General features: G+C 42.1%; 2 protein-coding genes across 3 annotated transcripts in view; both read left to right on the forward strand.

The window, feature by feature from the left end:
- Nucleotides 1-13,206, forward strand: part of LOC115537865 (immunoglobulin epsilon heavy chain) — a gene marked incomplete in the record, with an annotated part of 122,602 nt that extends 109,396 nt beyond the window's left edge. Inside the window, 10 exon segments of the mRNA XM_030349825.1 lie at nucleotides 3,438-3,484; nucleotides 4,345-4,635; nucleotides 8,733-9,053; nucleotides 9,235-9,528; nucleotides 9,759-9,782; nucleotides 10,053-10,373; nucleotides 10,555-10,848; nucleotides 11,494-11,781; nucleotides 12,181-12,326; nucleotides 12,449-13,206. Of these exon segments, the coding sequence (XP_030205685.1) occupies nucleotides 3,438-3,484; nucleotides 4,345-4,635; nucleotides 8,733-9,053; nucleotides 9,235-9,528; nucleotides 9,759-9,782; nucleotides 10,053-10,373; nucleotides 10,555-10,848; nucleotides 11,494-11,781; nucleotides 12,181-12,326; nucleotides 12,449-12,457 (2,035 nt within the window).
- Nucleotides 1,789-22,446, forward strand: part of hspbp1 (HSPA (heat shock 70kDa) binding protein, cytoplasmic cochaperone 1) — a 30,055-nt gene continuing 9,397 nt past the window's right edge. Inside the window, exons 1-6 of one of the 2 annotated variants that reach the window (XM_030349826.1) lie at nucleotides 1,789-1,863; nucleotides 16,349-16,470; nucleotides 16,856-17,075; nucleotides 19,746-19,970; nucleotides 20,061-20,216; nucleotides 20,456-20,552. In XM_030349826.1, the coding sequence (XP_030205686.1) occupies nucleotides 1,836-1,863; nucleotides 16,349-16,470; nucleotides 16,856-17,075; nucleotides 19,746-19,970; nucleotides 20,061-20,216; nucleotides 20,456-20,552 (848 nt within the window). In that variant the 5' untranslated portion in view covers nucleotides 1,789-1,835. Of the gene's footprint in view, nucleotides 1,864-14,913; nucleotides 16,104-16,348; nucleotides 16,471-16,855; nucleotides 17,076-19,745; nucleotides 19,971-20,060; nucleotides 20,217-20,455; nucleotides 20,553-22,446 lie in introns of those variants that run through there. The other variant, XM_030349827.1, reaches the window with a different exon arrangement.

The raw sequence follows: 22,446 nt of genomic DNA on the forward strand, positions 1-22,446 counted from the left end.
CTGGGAGAGGGGGACGGGTAAAGGGTCTTAAGGGCTGGAGACGAGAGAGACAGGAGAGTGGACCGGTAGCAGAGAGTCACGATAGCGGACGAACGGTGCATGTTATATTAACAACCGAACGCTTCCCTTCAACAGGAGTGAGCCGGAGACGGGCCTGACCAGGAGGCCCCCTCACCCTTATACCCCATCCAGGAAGAACCTAAGTTGTATTGCATTTTTCGTGTTGTTCCTGGGCTGCACAAATAAATCGTCGCAACGCAAACCTGTCTGTTAATTTCATTGAGAACTACCCGCCGACGACGAGGGGGTTGCCACATTGATGGAGGACGCGGGCAACGCGACCCCTTGGCTGAACCAAGCCATACCACGATGCAGCCCGCATAACAAACCCGTGACGAGGGACGAGGAAATCGACACATTGCGCAGATGCATGCTCCGGATGGCCGAGCAGCTTGTCCGAGATCCTGCCCACGCCGCCCCCCACGAAGCGGCTGACCAAGATGGGCACGGGCGACGACATCGAGGCGTACCTTGAGATCTTCGAGGGGACCATAGACTGAGTGATGGCCAGCTGACCAGTGGGGCGACATCCTGGCGTCCTTCCTAACCGGGGAAGCCCAACATGCCTACCGGGATAACAAACGCTGGGCCTCCGGGAACCAACTTCGATCCGTGAACGACCTCCTCAAACTCCTTGAGAACCATCAGCTGACCCAATGGTTGTGCGGAGGAACAGCCCTGCAGCCCGGAGGGAGTGAGACGCGGACCGAACGGCGCGGACGGACACAGACCCCGCCCCCGCCCTTCCCGCCTACCCGGCTCAGACCACCGCGACCCGCAGAGCAACTGCCCTTCCGGTTCCGAGAGAGGAGTGGAGATGTTATAGCTGTGGCCAGAAGGTCCACCTCGCACGCCATGGCCCTGGAGCGAGAGACGTGTCCATGCACACGGCCAGCCTGTCCGACCGGAGAGGAGGAGCCTGCCTCCGTACCACCTGCTGGTCCCATGAATGAACCGTCTCCCCGAGCCTGCCGATACGGGGGGGACGGCACGACACCCATGCCCTCCTCGACTCGGGAAGTGTGGTCGATGTGGTCGAGGTGGGTTGCATCCACGGCAAAGTTGAGACCTACCCCACGAGCCGTATCGCCGTACAAACCCCGAAGGGGACCATCACGGTCCAGGCCAGGGTGGTGCCTAACCTGCCCATGTCCCTATTAATTGGACGGGACTGCCCCATTTTTTGAGAGACTGCTAGGGGCAGAACTCCACCCATCTCGACCCAACACCAAAGGGTGAGACCGCAGCCCACGCCCCGCTATCCCATACCGACTCCGACGAGTCTCCAGATAGAGAGAGAGACACGCGAGAGCGGTGGTACGCCGGCCTCGCACCTCGTTCACGGAGTCTGTTCCCCCAGGCACGTCGGACACGATGATCGCCTCCGATCGGACACCCCCGCCAGACGAAAGAGAGAGCTCGCCCCTCACTGAGTTCTCGGACTTCCCCCGAGAAGTCGAGAAATCGGACGATGACTCCCTGAGGAACGCCTGGAGACGCGTGCAGACCCACAAGGGACTATCAAGGGACTCGGTGGCCGGCAGTACCCACACTTCAGCACACGGGGGGGGTAGTGTATAGGGTACAGAGGAGGGGGGAGGAGAAGGAACAGTTGGTTGTTCCACGAACATACGTGAGCAAGTTGTTATACATGGCCCACTCACATCTCGGGGAGCTCATCTGTGGATGGATAAGACCAGAGACCGGGTATTGGACAGGTTCTACTGGCCTGGGGTAAAGAGGGACATAGAGGACTACTGCCGAGCCTGCCCCGGATGCCAACACACCGCCCCGAGACCTTCGGTACGTAACCCCCTGATACCCATGCCCCTGATAGAAGTCCCATTCGATAGACTGGCGTTAAACATCGTAGGCCCCCTCCCCAAGACAAGTGAGGCCACCGCTATATTCTAGAAATGGTAGATTACGCGACCCGCTACCCGGAGGCCGATCCTCTCCGCGCCGCCACAACCATGGAGGTGGCGAGAGAATTTATGCTACTGTTTAGCAGGGTGGGAATAGTCAGGGAGATACTGATGGATCAGGGCTCATGATTCATGTCCTGTGTGTTGTAAGACCTGTCTGTTACAGGTTGCCACAATACAGAATGCAATGGCTCGATCCATACACCCCCTCCTTAACTAACGGTCACGAGTTTATGACATTTTCTGAATTATCGCTCAGCATAAAATGCTGAACTTCGTTCAGAATTATAATCGGACAACACCGCCTGTATTGGCTGGCCAACTTCCTAATCAGGGAAATAACTTGATAGGGGGTGAGTTGAAAAATATCATGGTTTATTTACATCTGGACAGACAATGTCAACAATTAACCTGGGATCTTACGGAACTGGCCTAATCCGTTAACGGTTTTGTGAAAAACAATTGGTGACGTCAGGGAAGCTGAAGGGAGCGAGAGACCCCATAATGTTTGCCTGGATTGCGGGCCCTTGGGATGTCAGGCAGGCCCTTGACATATATTTATGTATCAAACGGAATTTGTCTGAGCACTGATGCGATGTCACCTTTGTCTTGGTCCACTATTGAGTGCGAACGCTGCATCCTGTATCAGATAAAAATGGGCTGCGATGTATTCCTTTGGAGCAATAACGGCCATCAATGTACTCCTAAGAAGATAACTTGTTTTTGCAACAGACATGTTCAGATTCAATTCTAATGTTATTATATTATTATTATTATTGCTTCTAATCCAGAAGACTAAGTCTCACTCTGAAATCTTGTTGTTGCATGGAACTTTCTCTATTGTCAGTACAATCTTAACTATCCTTAACCCAAATATATTAGATAACAGTAAGCTACGCTATCTGTATTCCAATACAGCATACTCCTCTCTCTAGCTCTCACTCACGTTCCCACCATTCGCTTCCTGAAACAACTAAACTCTCCTGAGACTTCTCCTTGAGTCAGACAATGTTGGGCACAAAAACAAACAGGAAATATAAATCTCTAGGGATGTTAAATGCTATTTCCTGTCTGCCAAACGCTCAAAAGCCTTTTACCTTTTCTTAACTGCTTTAAGAGAATGATTAAACAGCCACTCTTTGCTATTTGGAGTTTCACAAAAAAAATATGAAAAACGACCAACTACTAACTATCAGGTTTGTTTATACCGGCTTTCTGCTACTATAACAATACAATTGTAAATTGTATTTTGAAAAAGAAAATGTATTAAGAAAAAGGAATTTGTCTCAATTTCATAACAGTTCAATCACCGGTATTTAATTTATAGTAGGCTACTTTAAATCAAATGTTCAAGAAAAATTTGTGTTGCATTGACTGACCAGAGAAAGCCAGAGTGGAGCTAGGCTGTATTTTTGCACGGTGGTGCTATTGATATGAACCACTGTGCTACTACTTTGACTACTGGGGAAAAGGAACAGTTGTGACTGTCTCTGATTCAGGTAATACACCTTTTTATTACTTTAAACCTTAATAATTTGGAACAAAGCGCACCCCTTAATTTTTTAGTTTTTGTAAGAGGTTTACGTCAGTTTATTTCACTGTGACTACGGCTTTGACTACTGGGGTAAAGGGACCTTGGTCACTGTTACAGGAGGTAAGCCCACTTTAACTATGTAGTTTTTAAGTCTTTTTTTTTGTCTTACATTTTATAGGAATTGCATTTGTTGTGTGTATGTTTTATGCATTCATTTTTTAACTGCACTTAAGTTTTGGGCACAATATATTAAACGTTGACTTTGAAATGCAACTAAAATGAAAACAAAAGCATTATACGATTTGTATTAATTAATTAATGATTTAACAGCAGTCGCTAAGGGCAATTATAACGTTTTTACACCATTCGACTTTGGCAAGGGTAACAAATGTTTTTAAACAAATAACAATGCAAATTGGTTGTTCAGCTGTAATCTTCCAACCGCAATGTTTTTATGCTTTATAATACCAATAATATTCATTGTAAGTAATAGTAATAATATATCACATATAATATTTTGATCATTTGCATTGAAATACATGAATCATCATCAATCAATAATAACAGTAAATAATGCCATGGAAATACACATTTATTTCCGGTATATACCGGTAGGCCTATATAGTAACGGTTTTAGAAATATTTTAGTTGTTTTTTTGGTCATTGTCCAATAGCTTATTTTTGTAAACCTGATGCTAAAATATTCCTATATCTGTTTTCTTATGATGATTCAAAAGTAAGATAATGTTAAATGTAATTCCATGTGTATTAATTACAAATATCTTGTTCTGTATCTCTTTCCATGCGCCTTTCTCTCCTTGCTAGCGGTGCAAGCCCCCACTGTCTTTCCGCTGGTCCAGTGTGGCTCAGGGACGGAAGAGGTCACTATTGGCTGCATGGCAACTGGCTTCACGCCGGCTTCACTCACGTTTAAATGGGAGTTTGGAGGAAGCGAACTGGCAAACGCCGTTCAGTACCCGACCACTAAGAAAGATAACCATTATACAGGAGTCAGCCAGATCCGTGTCAGGAGACAGGACTGGGACACCCGCAAGCCTTTTACCTGCTCCGCGGAACACGCTGGCGAAACTTTCGAGGCCAAAGTTTTAAAACAAGGTAGGATTATGTCCATCAAGTTTTTATTGTTTATTGGTTTAATATTGTATTGTCTGCCAATTTAAATTTGTATCATAATACATTAATTTGACAAAAAATAATAATATTATTATTCACTAAAATGAATTATGACATAAATCGAGTTAAATCTGCTACCATTATTGTAATACAGTTTATATTAATATCTTCTGTTAGCATTCAATAAATCAAATGATGGAACAATCCTTAGCCTTAGTATGCCTACTATGAGGCCTATAGCCTACATCTTTTTTGATCTGCAGTTAGACTAGCAATGTCTTTGCCAGATAGAGATTACAATGTGTATCGCTGGAGGGCAGAGGCTACCGCTGGTGCGTTACATGCTTGTTCAGCCTTTGCAATACATAGGCCTACTGCATAGTTACTTTGCTTACCCGACGGTTGGTCCTCAACTCTTTACTAGTACTATTACTTCTACTACTGCTACGACTACTTCTACTTTACTAATGACTTTTATTTATCTCATCTCTGCTGGATATTTTTCCCTCCCTCTTTCTTCATGCATCATTTACTGCTCACAAAGAAGCTATATGTCATGCTGTGTTGACATTTTATGTACAATTGTTTAATTGGACAAGCAAGTCCGATCGTCCAAACTGTTTTTAACATTTTCAGTCCCTGAATACAGTGTAGCCTATTCAGTGTTATTGTCCTCTGTATCGTCCACATATCGATCTTGTTATACTGTTTTACAGAGGTGGTTCATAAGTTTCCAGCTCTGAGTATCTTGATCTCTGAGATTGAAGGCAGCCAGATGGTTTCCTTCGGCTGCTTTGCCGCAGATTTTTCACCAAAGGATTATACGATCACATGGTTGAGAAACGGCAAGAAAATCGATCCATCTGAAAGCAGCACTTTTTCTGAGGGTAAAAAGAACGAGACTGGGACTTTCTACAATGCAGCAAGCTATATCCAGGTGAAGGAAAATCACTGGAAGGATGATGGAACTAATATCACATGTAGGTTTGCAAATAGTAAAGAGCAAGATGATGTTCATCTGACCTATGGCGGGGGATGTGTCGGTGAGTAAATATGAATTAAAAGTAATTCAAACAAATGTTTTAGGCAACCTTGTTGATGGGACTTGAAACTGATGTTTTTATCTTTCCAACAATAGAACCGTCAACAAAATTGGAAATCGATATCTTGCCAATCTCACTTGAGACGATGTATTTGGAAAATAATGCTGACCTTGTTTGCAAGGTCCACAGTAGTGATCCCGTGGAAGTTAAATGGTTTAATGAAAGTGGTGAGGTGTTATCCGTGCTGGAGAGTCCAAGTTCAAATACGTACATTGCCAGAACCAAGATAACGTACGATGAATGGAGCAAAGGAATGAAGTGGTTCTGTGAGGCTTCGATTAAAGATTCAATAGAGGTTCCAACGAGAAAAAACTTTGTGAAGAATAATGGTGAGTAGGCTACATGTTTCCAGATTAGGCTATATAAACGAATGATAAAACTGCTAGGTCCTATATGATTTAGAATATTTTTCTGATTTAATCCATAGCCCTAAATAATGGGCCTATGCATGATTATCAAAATCAAGGGATTATTTATTGCGGTTAAAAAGAGGCTAAATATGTTGACTGAAATAATTATTTATTTATTTAAAAACTGATTTGGTCTTTGGGTAAAACTCTGTGTAATACATAGCGGCTAATTGTTCTCTCATACTTGCAGGACGAAATAGAGTTCCTCCATCCGTTTATCTGCTCCCTCCAGTAGATGATTTAAGTTGCACGAACATGACCCTGACTTGCTTTGTGAAAGACTTCTACCCCGCGGACATTTTGGTGCATTGGCTGGTTGATAATTTGACAATAGATGGAAATGCTCTTTATTCACACAAAACAACAAACGTAATTGAAAACGGCGACTTGTTTTCCACTTATGGCCAACTTACCTTCAGCTCTGATGGTTGGAAAGACGGCAGAGTGTTTAGATGCGAAGTCTACCACATGTCTATGGATTCCAAAAACCAACCCATTGTCAAGTTAATTACTGAAAAGTCATCAGGCAATGTTAACATTATCAACATGAACCTGGGTCCTTCTACGTGCTTGCCCCAGTAGATGTTGTTTTTCTGTGTGTGATGTAATGCTGCATGTTTGTCTTTTTAAAATGCTGATTCAAAATCAAAATAATAAAAAAAAACATTGAACTTTAAATCTTGTTAATGTTCGTCCAATGTAGCAGGGTTAATCAATTTATTTTACCTATGAATGAATGCAAATTGATAGTAGATAATATATAATATAATATACATAGGCTTATATAATATACATTGATGCAAGACACATGGCCGATGAGTTAGGCATTACATCCATCAGTTATTGTAGGCTACTTCATTGAAGTTGAGCATTCGTTGGCAGTTTGCAGAGCACCCATCCCTCTCAGAAAACGAAAACTCCACATTTTAGATTGTTCACATGTTTTTAATTGTTTTGTCTCGTTTCTGTGTGCTTTGTTTACCTCTACTGGGTCTTGCCCTGAAGAAGAAATTTCTTCAATTAGTGTAGACTCTTCAAATCAATTCAATTCCTCCAAATTAATACAACAAACTAGCTATGTTCAACCACATTACCGTACATTAGAGGTCTTTAAAAAGCAAGTCTTGGTGCATTGTTATTATTGTGTTACCATCTGATTATATACAAGTAACCGATAACAAAGAATAGTATATTTAACTAAACCATCTACATATCTAAAAATTAATATTTATTTTTGCGGGACACTATACATGCTGGAAAATATAATTAGTCATACCAATTATACCAGTGACAGAAGTTGAGTATCAAGCATTGATATATGCTGGACCATCATTAAATATTTCTTTGTGATCTTTATGTGAAGAAATGTAAAATCCTCAAGAGTATATTATCAAGTAGTGTTTTATTAACGCTCCCCTCTCCCGACCAGCGTTTCTTGTCCTGACTGAAAGCCAATGGAGTAACGCTGTGGATGGACAACAAGATAGCATGCAAAGCACATTGAACACCTTCATCATCCTCTTCCTCATCACACTGGTCTACAGCATTGGAACCACTGCCATCAAGGTACAGAGATGCTTTGGGCACTACACTAATTATTCTGGTACTTTCATTTCTCAGCCAAGTTATCTCTAAATTATTGTACATTATGAATAACTATGTCATTGCCAATACTAATCAATTCTGGAAATTAAAATCATAAAAAACATGAAAATAACTAATGGACACGGTTTTAACTTATTTGACACTAATGCTTCTCCTTTCATTTTCTTATATTTATTTTAGATCAGATGAAGGAAGTGTTAATGGCATTTTTTTCATCTGTCATTAAAAACGATACGAAGAAAGATGACCTTAAAAAAGACTATTTGCTCCGACAAAGCAATTCAATCTACGAAAACAATGATTCTGAAAAAAGTATATGTAGGTAAAAGGGTTTGTAAGTATTATTTAGCAATACTTCAGAAGAGTACTTGGAGTTTATTTGAGATGTTCCACCTGCTGACCTAAAGAGATTCATGGAATTAATTAACTAAACTCCAGCACTCAACTGATCATGTTTAAATCATACAGGTGGTTACCTTACTACTCTGAATTGCAACATAGTTATGGTAGAGAGAAGAAAATGATACTGAAAGTCATGAAAACAATTCTGAGATATTAAAATGTGAAGCATATTTCCCTTGCTGGCATACTTAGTCTTGCACCTGGTGTCTTAAATGCAGCACTCTAGCTGCCAAGTTTCACTTCTGCTTTTCATGGGGCTATTTTTATGCCAGTGATCTTGCTTTATGCTCCTGCCCGCTGCCTGCTCAGCCTTGTTCTGCTCTAACATGTGTGCAAACAGCGCTCCACCTCCTCCTCCAGCGACTCGTTTACTTGTGATTGAACAACGCCCCCTAGCTTAAAAGCAAGGTTATGGAACACGTTGTAAATAGTTTTCTTTTGGTTACATGTACACAGAAAAATGGTGGATATTCAAATATTAAACTCTGAAAATGTCATTGATCTATTGGTGCTTTATTTGGCGGATAATAGAAAACTCATAGTCTGTGCTGTCTCCCAGTGGAGCGGGTTATCTCTCCAAATATCACCCTGTACCCCGTCTGGACCGGCCAGTCTTGGGCCTCGGAGCTGAGCCTGGTGTGCACTCTTAGTGGATTCTATCCAGACAAGGTGAGTGTGGAGTGGTTACTGGACGGCCGTGTGCCAGAAACAAGCCCAGTCCAGAACAAGCTGCAAAGTGTTGCGGAAGTGGGGAAAACATTCACCCTCAACAGCAAGATTCAGCTGAAAATTGAGGAGTGGAAAAAGGGCCCAAATGTTCAGTGCAAGTCAAAATATGGACATGGCAAGGAGGCGACAAGAAACATCAGTATCTGTGCAAGTAAGTACAAGTAACTTGTTTCTCAAAGAACACAGGTCAGAATGCCTTGGCCTTCACCATTACTGCTCGCAGCAAATAGACAGTGAAATTCTGGGCCAATTTGGTTTTCCTTATTAATCTGCACTGGCTCCATTGGTATTGGATGTTTATGTGTGATAACAATTATTTTTTTCACTGACAGTTTATTCATACCCACCATCCGTTCATCTAACGACTCCCAGCTTCAAGACGGTCATCGAGGCAGGATCGGATGTCACAGCAGCATGTGTGGTACACACTGCGTTTGACGTCAATGTGACATGGCATCTGGATGGCAAAGCACTAACAACACCCAACCATGTAACCAAGGTTAAAGAGGGAGCTTTAACCAGGAGCAACCTCACGGTCTCCTCTAGCCAGTGGAAGAAACTAAACTCCATCACATGTCGGGCAGAGCACTGCTTCACTACTGTTGAAAAGAACATGACTGTGGCAGGTAATACACACAATTGAACTTAGAAAAATGAATGACTGTTACTGATCTTAATATTGCAACTGCGCCTCATGGAGGTCGTCACAGATGTCCTCTTTTTTTTTATATATCATGTAGTGGTACTACGATTCTCTGTATTGTTTTCGGTAGACTTGGAGTTATAGCTGGTTGCCAAACTAACCAAATGTTCACATATTTGCATTTTTTTCATGAACATCACCTTCTGCACAAAGACAGTCGATGGACAACGGAAATCGGTAATTGAGTTCTAATTTTGCTCACCTGTACCAATGTGTGTATTATTATCAGGAAATGATCTTACATGAAATAAATTGCAATATCACATATTATCAGTGTAATGATTCCTTCAAGCTGAAATAACGAGTGAAGTATATTTTCACCTTCTGCAAAATGGTGTAGACAGCAAAATGGTGTACATCCAGATATTAAACTCTGAAAATGTCATTGATCTATTGGTGCTTCATTTGGCGGATAATAGAAAACTCATAGTCTGTGCTGTCTCCCAGTGGAGCAGGTTATCCCTCCAAATATCACCCTGTACCCCGTCTGGACCGGCCAGTCTTGGGCCTCAGAGCTGAGCCTGGTGTGCACTCTTAGTGGATTCTATCCAGACAAGGTGAGTGTGGAGTGGTTACTGGACGGCCGTGTGCCAGAAACAAGCCCAGTCCAGAACAAGTTGCAAAGTGTTGAGGAAGGGGGGAAAACATTCACCCTCAACAGCAAGATTCAGCTGAAAATTGAGGTGTGGAAAAAGGGCCCAAATGTTCAGTGCAAGTCAAAATATGGACATGGCAAGGAGGAGACAAGAAACATCAGTATCTGTGATAGTAAGTACAAGTACCTTGTTTCTCAAAGAACATAGGTCAGAATGCCTTTGCCTTCACCATTACTGCTCGCAGCAAATAGACAGTGAAATTCTGGGCCAATTTGGTTTTCCTTATTAATCTGCACTGGCTCCATTGGTATTGGATGTTTATGTGTGATAACAATTATTTTTTTCCCTGACAGTTTATTCATACCCACCATCCGTTCATCTAACGACTCCCAGCTTCAAGACGGTCATCGAGGCAGGATCAGATGTCACAGCAGCATGTGTGGTACACACTGCGTTTGACGTCAATGTGACATGGCATCTGGATGGCAAAGCTCTAACAACACCCAACCATGTAACCGAGGTTAAAGAGGGAGCTTTAACCAGGAGCAACCTCACGGTCTCCTCTAGCCACTGGAAGAAACTAAACTCCATCACATGTCGGGCAGAGCACTGCTTCACTACTGTTGAAAAGAACATGAGTGTGGCAGGTAATCCACACAATTGAACACACAATTGAAAACGAATGACTGTCACTGATCTTAATATTGCAACTGCGCCTTATGGATGTCTTCACAGATGTCCTCTTTTGTTTTTATATATTATGTAGTACTACGATTCTCCGTGTTGTTTTCGGTAGACTTGGAGTTATAACTGGTTGCCAAACTAACCAAATGTTCACATATTGGCTGTTTGCATGGACATCACCTTCTGCAACAAGAAAGTTGACGGAATATTACAGACGGAAAACTGTAATTTACTTCTAATTATGCTCACCTGTATCAATGTGTATATTATCTTACATGAATTAAATTGCAATATCACATATTATCAGTGTAATGATTCCTTCAAGCAGAAATAATAAGTGAGGTATATTTTCCCTCTTGGCTATGTAGCCAAGCCAGTGACCAATTACCTTACACCCACATGACAACGGCAGGGCAACCAAAGGTGTAGCTGAATGAATATATGGCGGATCAGAATTTGAGAAAGAACCAACTACATATCCTTGGTGAAGCGTATGCCGATGAAGTCATCAGATACCGGTCGTCCAGTTGCAGATTTTGCCTTTACTCTTGCATATATTAATTCTTAAATGTTGCTTGTGTCAGTCACATTTTGTCATTCTCTTTCAGGATCACTCTCCCATAGCCAGCCTTCAGCTTTGCTTCTGCAGGGTCCAAATGAGCTGGTGTGCCTGGCTTACGGATTCAGCCCTGCGTCCATCAACATCACCTGGCTACTCGACGGCACCACACAGCTCAGGAGTTACAATACTAGTGAACCTCACAGAGGTCCAAAGGGGAAGTTCAGCATCCAAAGCCGACTCCCTCTTTCCCCCCACGAATGGCTACCTGGGCAGATGTACACCTGCAGGGTGAACCATTGTAACGGAAACATAGCCCTGAACATGTCCAAACCAGGTGTGTACATGCACATGTCTTGCTATATCATTGCTGCATATAAATAGTATGGAATTCAGATGCCAGACTCCTAGTGTATAATCAAGGTGGTTCTAAACAGTCTACAACTGAATAGACCTTGTGTGATTTTGATAATGGACCTACCTATGTTGCTAGATTGAATTCTCTATGGAAAGATTAGATATGGTTTTTCAGATGGGAGTATCTGACACAATTACACATTTTGCTAGGTCTATGTTGCTTTCCTCTGAACAAAATTTAAAACAACTTAGTTCTGTAGGAAAAGAACAATAAAATAATTGATTCTGTTAGTCACACAAACTGAGCGTACAAGTCATCATAGAATGTACTCCATACACTTAAAATGTATTCAACATCTGTTTTCATTACTTTTCCTAGAGATTCTTGAAGAAAGTGTGTTATTTGACGAGAACAAACAGGTTTTTGTCCAAGACATGGGGGAGGACAACTGGATGATGACCATTACCTTCCTCCTCCTGTTCTTCGTCTCCCTTTTCTATGGCATCTTGGTCACGGTTATAAAGGTGAGCGAAACAGATGTTGCTTACACAGAAATTTGCTACAGCTTAACGAGATGGTTTTAAAAATGTAGCTAAAATACTTGAAACATGGGGAAACTAAATCTGCATTATTTGCGATCTTTCAGACAAAGTGAGAAGGACCTCAAGAAACATCTAGTGGATCCTGTAATGTGAAGCTGAGGATGCAAAGGAAGCAACTATTTCCATTAGAGCAATGAATTATAACTGATGTATGATGATAATGTTATGTGACTAGCCATAACGAATATGATAATAAAAAATATAGGATAAAATAAAAATGATATCAATGGTACCTGGAAAATTCTAAACATTGTATTAGGATATAAACCATAAAGTGGAGTCAAGGGAGTCTATATACAGCCTGCTTTGATTTATTGAGTCAAGATTATGGAACCTTAAAGATTTAATAGTTGACTGATTTCTGGTAATTTACTTTACCAGAAAATGTAAAGATTCCTTGTACATAAGAAAGTGATACTTCTTACCTATGTGCTGTTCCGCAACCCTGGCCAAACACACATTCAGCCTCTGACTCTTCATACCTTCCCCTTAATAGAAGAGAAAGAAATGTATTGTTATCCTAAAGAATATAACAAAAGTAGGAACTAATTAAATTATTAATTAAACTACCAAAACAAAGTAAACTGACAACAAACTCAAAACAAAAAGACTGAACTACCAGGTCTACATAAAAAATACATAAAAAAATAATATGATAATTAAAAATGTCCTACTGTACCCCAGACATAACCATGGCGTTTTATTGATATACTTTTTAATTGATATACTGAAAGACTGACAAACAAATTGAAGTAGGTCCTTAAGAATAAACTTGATTCACCGGTGTTCCGGTGTCCCAGATCACTGTCTATAGTTCTGTGAGTTACTATGCTGACAGCCAATGACAAACTTGAGTTATTCAAGATGCTGAATGTCATCTTCTTTTTTACTTTCACTCCACTCCAATTTTAATTTTAGTCTCTTTGAGTCTTCTGTAAGTCTTCTGTAAGTCAAATATTTGACATACAGCTGTAGACATGTTGTACATTCAAATGTTTGTAGTATTGTGAATGTCCTGACCTTTCTCCATCAACCTGGACAGATGAATTCATTGGTTGGTTAAAAATAGATTTGATTTTGACATTGTATGCAACCGAGTAAGAGTGAATTAATAGTGAGTATCATACACAATTTTTTATTTATTTTTATCTGTACCTTGTGTGTTATACTCTTAGGAAGGATAACGGTCCAACCTTTAATATTTAATATCTGTATATCTGAATTGGATTTTTCCACGCCAGTCGCAGGGAGCGTGACGTCACATACGAGCTGTGTAGTCTTTCTCACTAGCTGCGTTTACATGGACACATCTGATCCGCATAGATTTCTATGCGGAATAGAAAATGATCATATATACGCCTCATTCGGAATACAATTATCTGTTCGGCATAGAGTTCTATGCCGAATAGAAGAGGTGGTGTAGTCCGTTTTAATCGACATGTATACACTTATTCCGAATAGATTGGGGTTTAACGAGCAGCTGCAGTAGTTCGCAATTGGTCCACTGAGCACCGTCGGTACTTTTATGCACACCGAACTTGACCGCTGTCAAGGAAAGTGGATTTATTGAAAAACTCAGGTGATCTGTTTTTCTAGATGATATAAAATTACACCCATATCAATAAAACTGCCTGAACAACCCCTCAAACAAGTTAAAACGATCAGATTTCTTGGTGTATGGTTTGACCAAAAGCTTACATGGAATACTCACATAACAAAGGCTCAGAATAAATGCAAAAAGGTCATTAATATACTTTGTTGTTTGGCAGGACCGGAGTGGGTAGCGAGTAGATCATCTCTACTAAACATATATCTGGCACTCATGAGATCTGTGTTTGATGGGTGTATAGCAGGGGTCAGCAACCTTTTCAACATGCAGTGCCAGTTTGACATATTCTCGTTAATGTGTGTGCCTTAAGCAACAATATATAAAAAATGAAGCTGAATTATGACAGAGCGACCAAAAACATTTCCAGAAGACCTTGAATTGTACTATTTCCATATAGTCCACAATCATGCATCAACATTTTAAATGTTTTTTTGGTTGTTATATTTGCAACATGGGCTTACAAATTATAATTACATATATCCCATCTTAAAACACCATTTTCAGAAACCCATTCAAAAACATATTTGCACTGTGAGAAATGTAAAAAACGAGAATATATGAGAATGTTGAAACCATCCACATCAATATCTTTAAGACATGTACAGCTATGCAAAACCATGTGAAGGCGATGCATACAGCAACAACACCACTTGCAACAATATTTTAAATATTTTCTTTTCTATTACTCACAACATAGGTTTAAAAACTATTAATTGATCCCATTTCGGAACACTGCTTTCTGTATAATTATAACATATTTGCACTGGGAGGAAATGCCCAAAACAGAATAAAGTGCAAAAAAATCGGTAGTAATGATTATGCTGCCGCTTTGTGCTGTGAATTTTTTTAATAATAAAATTAATTATTATTTTTTTTTTCTTTTTTCTTTTCTTTTAAGTGTGCCAATGATTATGCTGCCCCGTGCCAGTGGTGGCACGCATAGGGTTGCCGACCCCTGGTGTATAGCTTTCATGTCAGCAGCAGAAATAGGCTACATCTTAAGAAACTGGATGTGTTACAAGCGCAGGCCTTGAGAATCTGCAGTGGTTCATTTAAAACGTCTCCAGTGTCAGCAATGCAGGTTGAGATGGGAGAAATGCCTCTGAAAATAAGAAGAATCAAGTTAATGCTTGCATACTAGGTTAATCTTCAGGGGCACTATGATACACATCCTGCAAAGAGCGTTTTGAAAGACTGCTGGGAACACAATGAGTCTCATCTCATGAGCTTTGGATGGATTGGTGATGCTAAAGCAGCAACTGTTGGATTATGTCAAATACAGTATAGTTCTACGGTTTAATTATTCTCATCAATTCCTCCCTGGTTATTCCCCTGGAAATGAGCAAGTGGATATTCTGGCCAAACAAGCACTCGAGATATCACATGTAGACCTACAGGTTCCTCTGAGCAAAGCTGAAGTAAAATCCTTCTTCAGGATATATGCACAAAATACATGGTAGGAGCATTGGGGCATGAGTGAAACAGGTAGACATTTGTACAATATACAAAGAATCGTTGGCGATGGGAGGAATGAGGGCTTCAAACGTAGGGATGAAAGTATAACCACTCGTCTCAGAATCGGTCATACAGGTCTGAATTATTCACTGCATAAAATAGGCAAGCATCCAACTGGGAAATGCCAATCCTGTTACCAGCCAGAAACTGTTGCGCATGTATCAGTTAATTGTAATGAGTACAATGCCCAGAGAGACCACCTTTTTCAGACACTAAGCAAGGCAGAACACATTTCGTTATCAGGGCTTCTGGGGAAAACAAACATTTTTTATTATATTTTTTTATTTATTTCCTTTTTATTTAGTGCAATATTTCTCGTTCACACTCCAGTCCAGTTGGTGGCGGTAAAGTACCTACAAGTTGGTTTTCAACCGCCAATAAACCCTAAAGAAGAAGAAGAAGAAAACCAACATGTCAGCCTCCTTGTGTTTCACGAGTGTTTTCTAGCGTTAGCAGGAACATTCTGGTGTGTTCAACTTTCGTATGTCTGGTTAGCTATAAGGCGGAGCCGACTGGTACACATTATTGACGGCACATCGATTTGTTAGACTCAATCATAAAGGATAAGCTAAAAGGTAAGTTACTAGACAAGGTGTTTGTACAGTAGCGTTCTGGATCACGTATGTTAACAGGATCAAATGATGGATACTTGTATCATAGATGTGTGTAATTATTCAAAAACATGTTCATATTCGAAGAGGAAAATATTTGGTTTAAGATTATTTTGTTTGAAATTTTAGGAACCTGTTCATACTCTGATCGTCGTACATGCTGACTGTTATTTATCGCATATTTCACAATTTAATCTCACTTTTTACAGCAATGGCTGAAGGCGGGGACAACCGAAGACATCCCCACAACCTCCAGGGGGTTTTGCGGTTGGCTGTGGAGGCTGGCGCTGCGGGGGACGGACAAGCACCTAGCGTCCCCATGTCAGAGGAGGTAAATAGAAACCACTCAGATGTTTGAATAGGCTGTGTGATCAAACTGCAATTTTTTGAGTGCGTCTCTTTATTCGATACATTGTTAGGCCTGATCGTTGCAATGGTTCCCTGTATTGGAAATGTTTGATAATTTCCTCTGGACTCATTTGGACAGATTGGACATCTGCACTTTACCTGGATGCTTGGTTGTATGGTATCATCTATACAGTCAAGCATGTATAGTTTCGAAATTGTACCATATACTGCCATCATGTATTTTTTTTTCTACTACACCCAATGTTTAGACATATTTTTAAATTCCTATTACTGTCCTGTATTTTCTGCTCTGTCTCCTTAATCCCCCCCCCCCCCCCCCCCCCACACACACACACACACACACACAGAGGAAGGAATGGTTGAGGGGGGCGCTGGCTGAGATTTCCAAGGGACAGCTGAATGAAGTGGAGCAGATGAAGCGTTGCCTGGCTGTCCTGCAGAAAGACGGAATGAACACAAAGGAGTGCGAAGGAGAGGAGGGGCAGAGGGATGAGGAGGAAGAGGACGAGAGGGAGACGGCCCTTGAGATTCTGTCTGAGTTTTGTGAGAATCTAGACAATGCCAGAGGTGAGTCGAAGAGAAACAACTGACATGCCTTTTCACAGATGGTTGGAGATGGGGCCAGATAAGCTTTGTTGAAGAGTAACCAAATAATAAATTAAGCCTCAGCCTATCAACAACCATTTTTCATAGTTTGTATAGAGAGTTTGATAACCAAATTTGGTTATTAGGTTTGATATTTAGACGGGTTCTATACGTGTTCACTTTATTAACTCTAGGTTTAATTCTGGGGATTTATAGATAAGACAAACATTAAACACAGCATACATTAAAGCTAGGGACGGCAATTCATTTTAAAGGTCCCATGGCATGAAAATTTGACTTTATGAGGTTTTCTAACATTAATATTAGTTCCCCTAGCCTGCCTAGCTAGAAATGGCGTTAGGTGTAAAACGAGCACTAGGTATTCTGCTCCGCCTTTTAAAAATGATAGCTCAGACGCTCCGATTTCGAATTGCCCGCTGCCGAGAGGCACCACCATCGCTAGGCCCCACCGCTGCGGGGCGATGGTGCCTCGGTGCTGCCCGCTGCTGAGGCGGTGGTGCCTCGGCAGCGGGCAACGGGGCTCCGGCGGGAGACGATCGCGGGAAACAATCCCTTTCTCCTCCATGTCGTGGTTCATGTCGCAGCCTTTCTAGTTAGGAGTGCTAGAATTACCTTTCTGTTCCGGGTGGGCCGACAGAAGGTTGAGCAGCAGGAAGGCAGACTTGGTCCTCAGCCTCTCGTCTTCAGACTGCATGCCTCGCATCAGCACAGAGAAGCCGTCCTGAGAGACAAACGCCCGGAGGCCCGCCTATTTCAGATTGAAGTGGAAGAACCCGAGACGTCGGAGAACCCGACGCAGTCCTTTGAGATTCATAATATCTAGGGCTGTAACGATACGCGTATCGAAACCGAAATCGCGACACTCAAAGCCACGAACCTGTCTTGCGGTGTGAGAAGGCAGAAGCGCGATACGCCCTTTCTAACTCTCCGGTCAAATTGTATGATTGAAATTGGCTAATAATAGTCTGCTGACACCGCCCCCTCTTATCGATGCCGTAAGTATGCGACGAGATGCCCTCTCTGTGATGACAGCTCTCCGTGGCTACGGAGGATTGCATTTCTCCACAGCCGTCGAAGTCCTCATATGCGATATGAACGACATTTATCCAGAGTGGGCCAAGCGCGAAAAAGTTGCCTGTGTGATCCCTGTCTCTATTGTGTGATTTGACCTGCAGTTTGTCTGCTTATAGGTCGGAATGAAGCGGCCACCGATTATTGACAGGATGGATGCTTTATTCTACCGGACTCTTTCGCTACTTCACTAGACACGCGCGCTACCGCTCGCTCTCCTCGCTCGTCCACTCACTCGCTGACGTCACTCACACACACACACATACGCACACTGCCATTCGCGCACACATACGCTACTCGTAAACATGCCTCTTTATTGCGACGTTCATGTTAGACGTTCATGTTTTTTTCCATCTATTGAAAGTTAGGCTATTAAACATGTTGCATTCTATACGGCTAGATTATCTCATTATTTAAGCTACATAGCCTAATAAGAAGCGCTAATAGGATATTTGACTAAACCAACCAAACTAGTTGAGGGTTTTTGCCTACCTGCAAGCATCCTCCAACTGCAATCTTTGGTTATTTATTTATTAATTTAGCTATACTTTAATAGTATCCTTTCTGTTCAAATCGCTACTTCACTAGGCACGCGCGCTACCGCTCGCTCTCCTCGCTCGTCCACTCACTCGCTGACGTCACTCACACACACACATACGCACACTGCCATTCGCGCACACATACGCTACTCGTAACACATGCCTCGTTATTGCGACGTTCATGTTAGACGTTCATGTTTTTTTCCATCTATTGAAAGTTAGGCTATTAAACATGTTGCATTCTATACGGCTAGATTATGTCATTATTTAAGTTACATAGCCTAATAAGAAGCGCTAATAGGATATTTGACTAAACCAACCAAACTAGTTGAGGGTTTTTGCCTACCTGCAAGCATCCTCCAACTGCAATCTTTGGTTATTTATTTATTAATTTAGCTATACTTTAATAGTATCCTTTCTGTTGAAATCTGTTCAGTGTTCCAAATTATGTTATTAAATGTTACATTAAGTTAATTGTTATATAAGTGTTTAAATAAAATGCTTTTTAAATTAAAAAAATCGTGGTATGTATCAAACCACGGGTCAAAAATCGAGACCCGCGGTCTCGACTAGCCAGCTCAATGTGCGACTGGCTAGTAGTGGCTGTAATTGGCACCTTTTAAAAGTATTTTTTTGTAAAAAAAAAAATTGACTTCCACAAGAATAGGCAGACCTATTGCTAGGCAGACCTATTGCTAAAGCTAGCAAACTATTCATGTGTTTTTGGGGACTGGCTTTGAAGGGAGGCTTGAAGCGAGGTGTTGGACACTTTCAAACTCTAGCTTAAGCATTCTAGCACAAGGGTATTGGAGTAACCAATACCCTTGAGAACCAAATTATGCAACAGAACAGCGACATGCATGGGTAAAGATGCCTAACCACAAATACCTGCTCCTTGATGACATGTATTTGAATTAGCTTTTAATGCATATTGGATAAAAGCTGAATAGCTAAAAATTAATAACTAAACTGCACATGTTGGTCCTGCGTAATCCTACTCCTTATGTCATGTGTTTCCCAGACCTGATGGTCCTAGGGGGCCTTCAACTGTGCGTCTCCCACTGTGTGGGTCATGTGCAGAGCGGTGTGAGGTGGCGTGCTGCCCAGCTGCTCGCGACCTGCGCCCAGAACATGCCGGAAGTTCAGTTGCACCTGCTCGCCATCGACGCCCTCCCGAAGCTCCTTCGGCTGACCGACTCAGACCCCCATCCCACAGTCCGAGTAAAAGCCCTTTACGCCGTTTCATGTAAGATCCTAGACCCCGTTGCTGCCATTCACCACTATTTGTAGCCTTCTTTAGTACTTACAGTGCCCTCCCCCCCAACCCCCACACCAGGTCTGGTCAGAGAGCAGGAGGCGGGCCTCCGGGCGTTTGTCTCTCAGGACGGCTTCTCTGTGCTGATGCGAGGCATGCAGTCTGAAGACGAGAGGCTGAGGACCAAGTCTGCCTTCCTGCTGCTCAACCTTCTGTCGGCCCACCCGGAACAGAAAGGTAATTCTAGCACTCCTAACTAGAAAGGCTGACTGTGGATGTTCAACGTTGTAGAATTACTCAAAGGCCTAGCATAAGCAGTGTCGAGGATTTTGATATATATTTACAATTGGTTTCCCTAGCCCTGTTGTGATATTTCAGAAAAATTGGGTAAAACAGCAAGTGGCAGGTAAAGTAGTGGATAGGGTGGTTCCGAATTTGGTCGTAGCTTACTAAAGCTCCCTCCTGCTCTCCTCTAGGTACAGTTCTGTCCATGGGCATGGCTGAACAGCTGGTGTCAGTGCTCCGGTCGCCACATTCCTCTTTCCACGAACACGTGCTTGGAGCCCTCTGCTGGTGAGGAACGCACTTCGTACAAAGTCTCCATCTCCCACTCCGAATGCTAGCGGCTGGCCCCGCCCTTTCTTCCGGTGAATTAAGTGCGCCCTGCGCAAGGGTCTGGAGAAGAGCAATACATTTCTTTCTGCTTCCGACGCGCTTCCTGGCTTTTCCCCTTGGCGCGGTATTGGACCAATCCGATCTGCATGTAGAAATAAGGCCCAATCCCATTTCTAGCCCTTACCCCTTCCCCTTACCCCTTCCCCTTACCTCTCCCCCTTACCCCTTCCCCTTGCCCCTCAATACAGAGGGGTAAAACGTTCCCCTAAGAAATGGGACGCCCCTCCATTACGTGGCTTCATCGTCGCTGACTGCTATGTCAACAGAAGCCACGAGTAGGCATGTTTCAGATCAAGCATACGTTGCGTTGCGTTGCCTCACATAACATAATGAATTGGTGGATAAAAACGTCAGAAATGCTGGCGTTAACTTCCCTATGTGATGCGACGCGTCACATGGCTTTAAAAACTCGCTGGATCTCCATTGTAACTCCGTCCGTCTGTTTTTCTGTGCATATCTTTTAAATAAATGCAGACATAAGACACTCCCCTCAACATATCAAAACATTTCCATAGGATAGGATTTTATTTGTTGTCATTGCACATACACACAGGTACACACAGGTACACACAGGTGCAACCCCAAACCACTCCCCAGGGAAACAAAAGGCATGCCATAGGGAACAACGAAACCAACTTACTTAGGAACCAATATTTGGTGGAGTTCACATAAAAAAAGGTATGAACAATGATAAAAAATAAAACAAAATCAAATTAAATTTAGCTCGGACACACACACACACACACACACACACACACACACACACACACACACACACACACACACACACACACACACACACACACACACACACACACACACACACACACACACACACCAAAATACTAAATTACAACAAAAACAATGGTCTCGTTTGGTTGATACATTCATTAGGCAATTGGTATAATGACACAGACATTCAGTGGGCTATTGAGCTCAACACAGAAATACCAAAGTAGAAAACAGACGCAAGAATGAAAAGATTGAACAACGTAAGACTCACTCCCACTGTTTTCTGGCGATCATTTCCGATTTTAGGAACTCATTGTCCCTGGTCCCCCTGAAATTAATGAGCCGTCTGGTCTCCTGTGGTGTCCCTGAGGTAAAGGTGGAAAGGAAATCTTCAGTTTGACAGGCGAGCGACGTAGCCTAGGTGGCAGCTTTACCGATATCAAAGCAGTGCGCCGGTATAATCAACCAAGGAATAGTAGTAGTAAGCATATCCACTGCACACAAATGTTACTTGAAACCTTAACATGTCATGTCAAGGGTTATCGGATATCTATCTCAACAAATAGCGATAGCGGAACACATTAGCATCGGCTTCTAGTGATTCAAAACAAACTTGACTAGTGAATCAAAACAAACTTGACTAGTGATTCAAAACTAACTTCACAATTAAAAACCGCTCGAAAATAGTATTATTACACCAGTCTGCCGTAATTAAAGTGCTGAAAATACTTACATTTGTGCGTGTCCTTCGCTTGAACCATCGCTGCTGTTTGTTTATTTGGCGATTTCGGTTGGCCACTAGAGAGCGCTAAAATCTTGTATATGTGGCATTCGGCGGTCGGGGAAACAATAAGATAAAGTTCAGTTAAAGAACTAGTGACAAGTTGCCAACAACGCCACCCCAGGAATTTCACCTGGAGAGTTAGATTAACCTAAGTTAAGCACAAGAGTTCGTTCACTATTGAAAGCTTGAGACTGGGTCCAGCATACAAATTCAATTCCTTTTAATTAATATATGTAATCTTTAAACATGACTTCAATAAAATATGTTCACACAAAC

This window comes from Gadus morhua, chromosome 2, assembly GCF_902167405.1.
Source record: "Gadus morhua chromosome 2, gadMor3.0, whole genome shotgun sequence".
NCBI lineage: Eukaryota > Metazoa > Chordata > Actinopteri > Gadiformes > Gadidae > Gadus > Gadus morhua.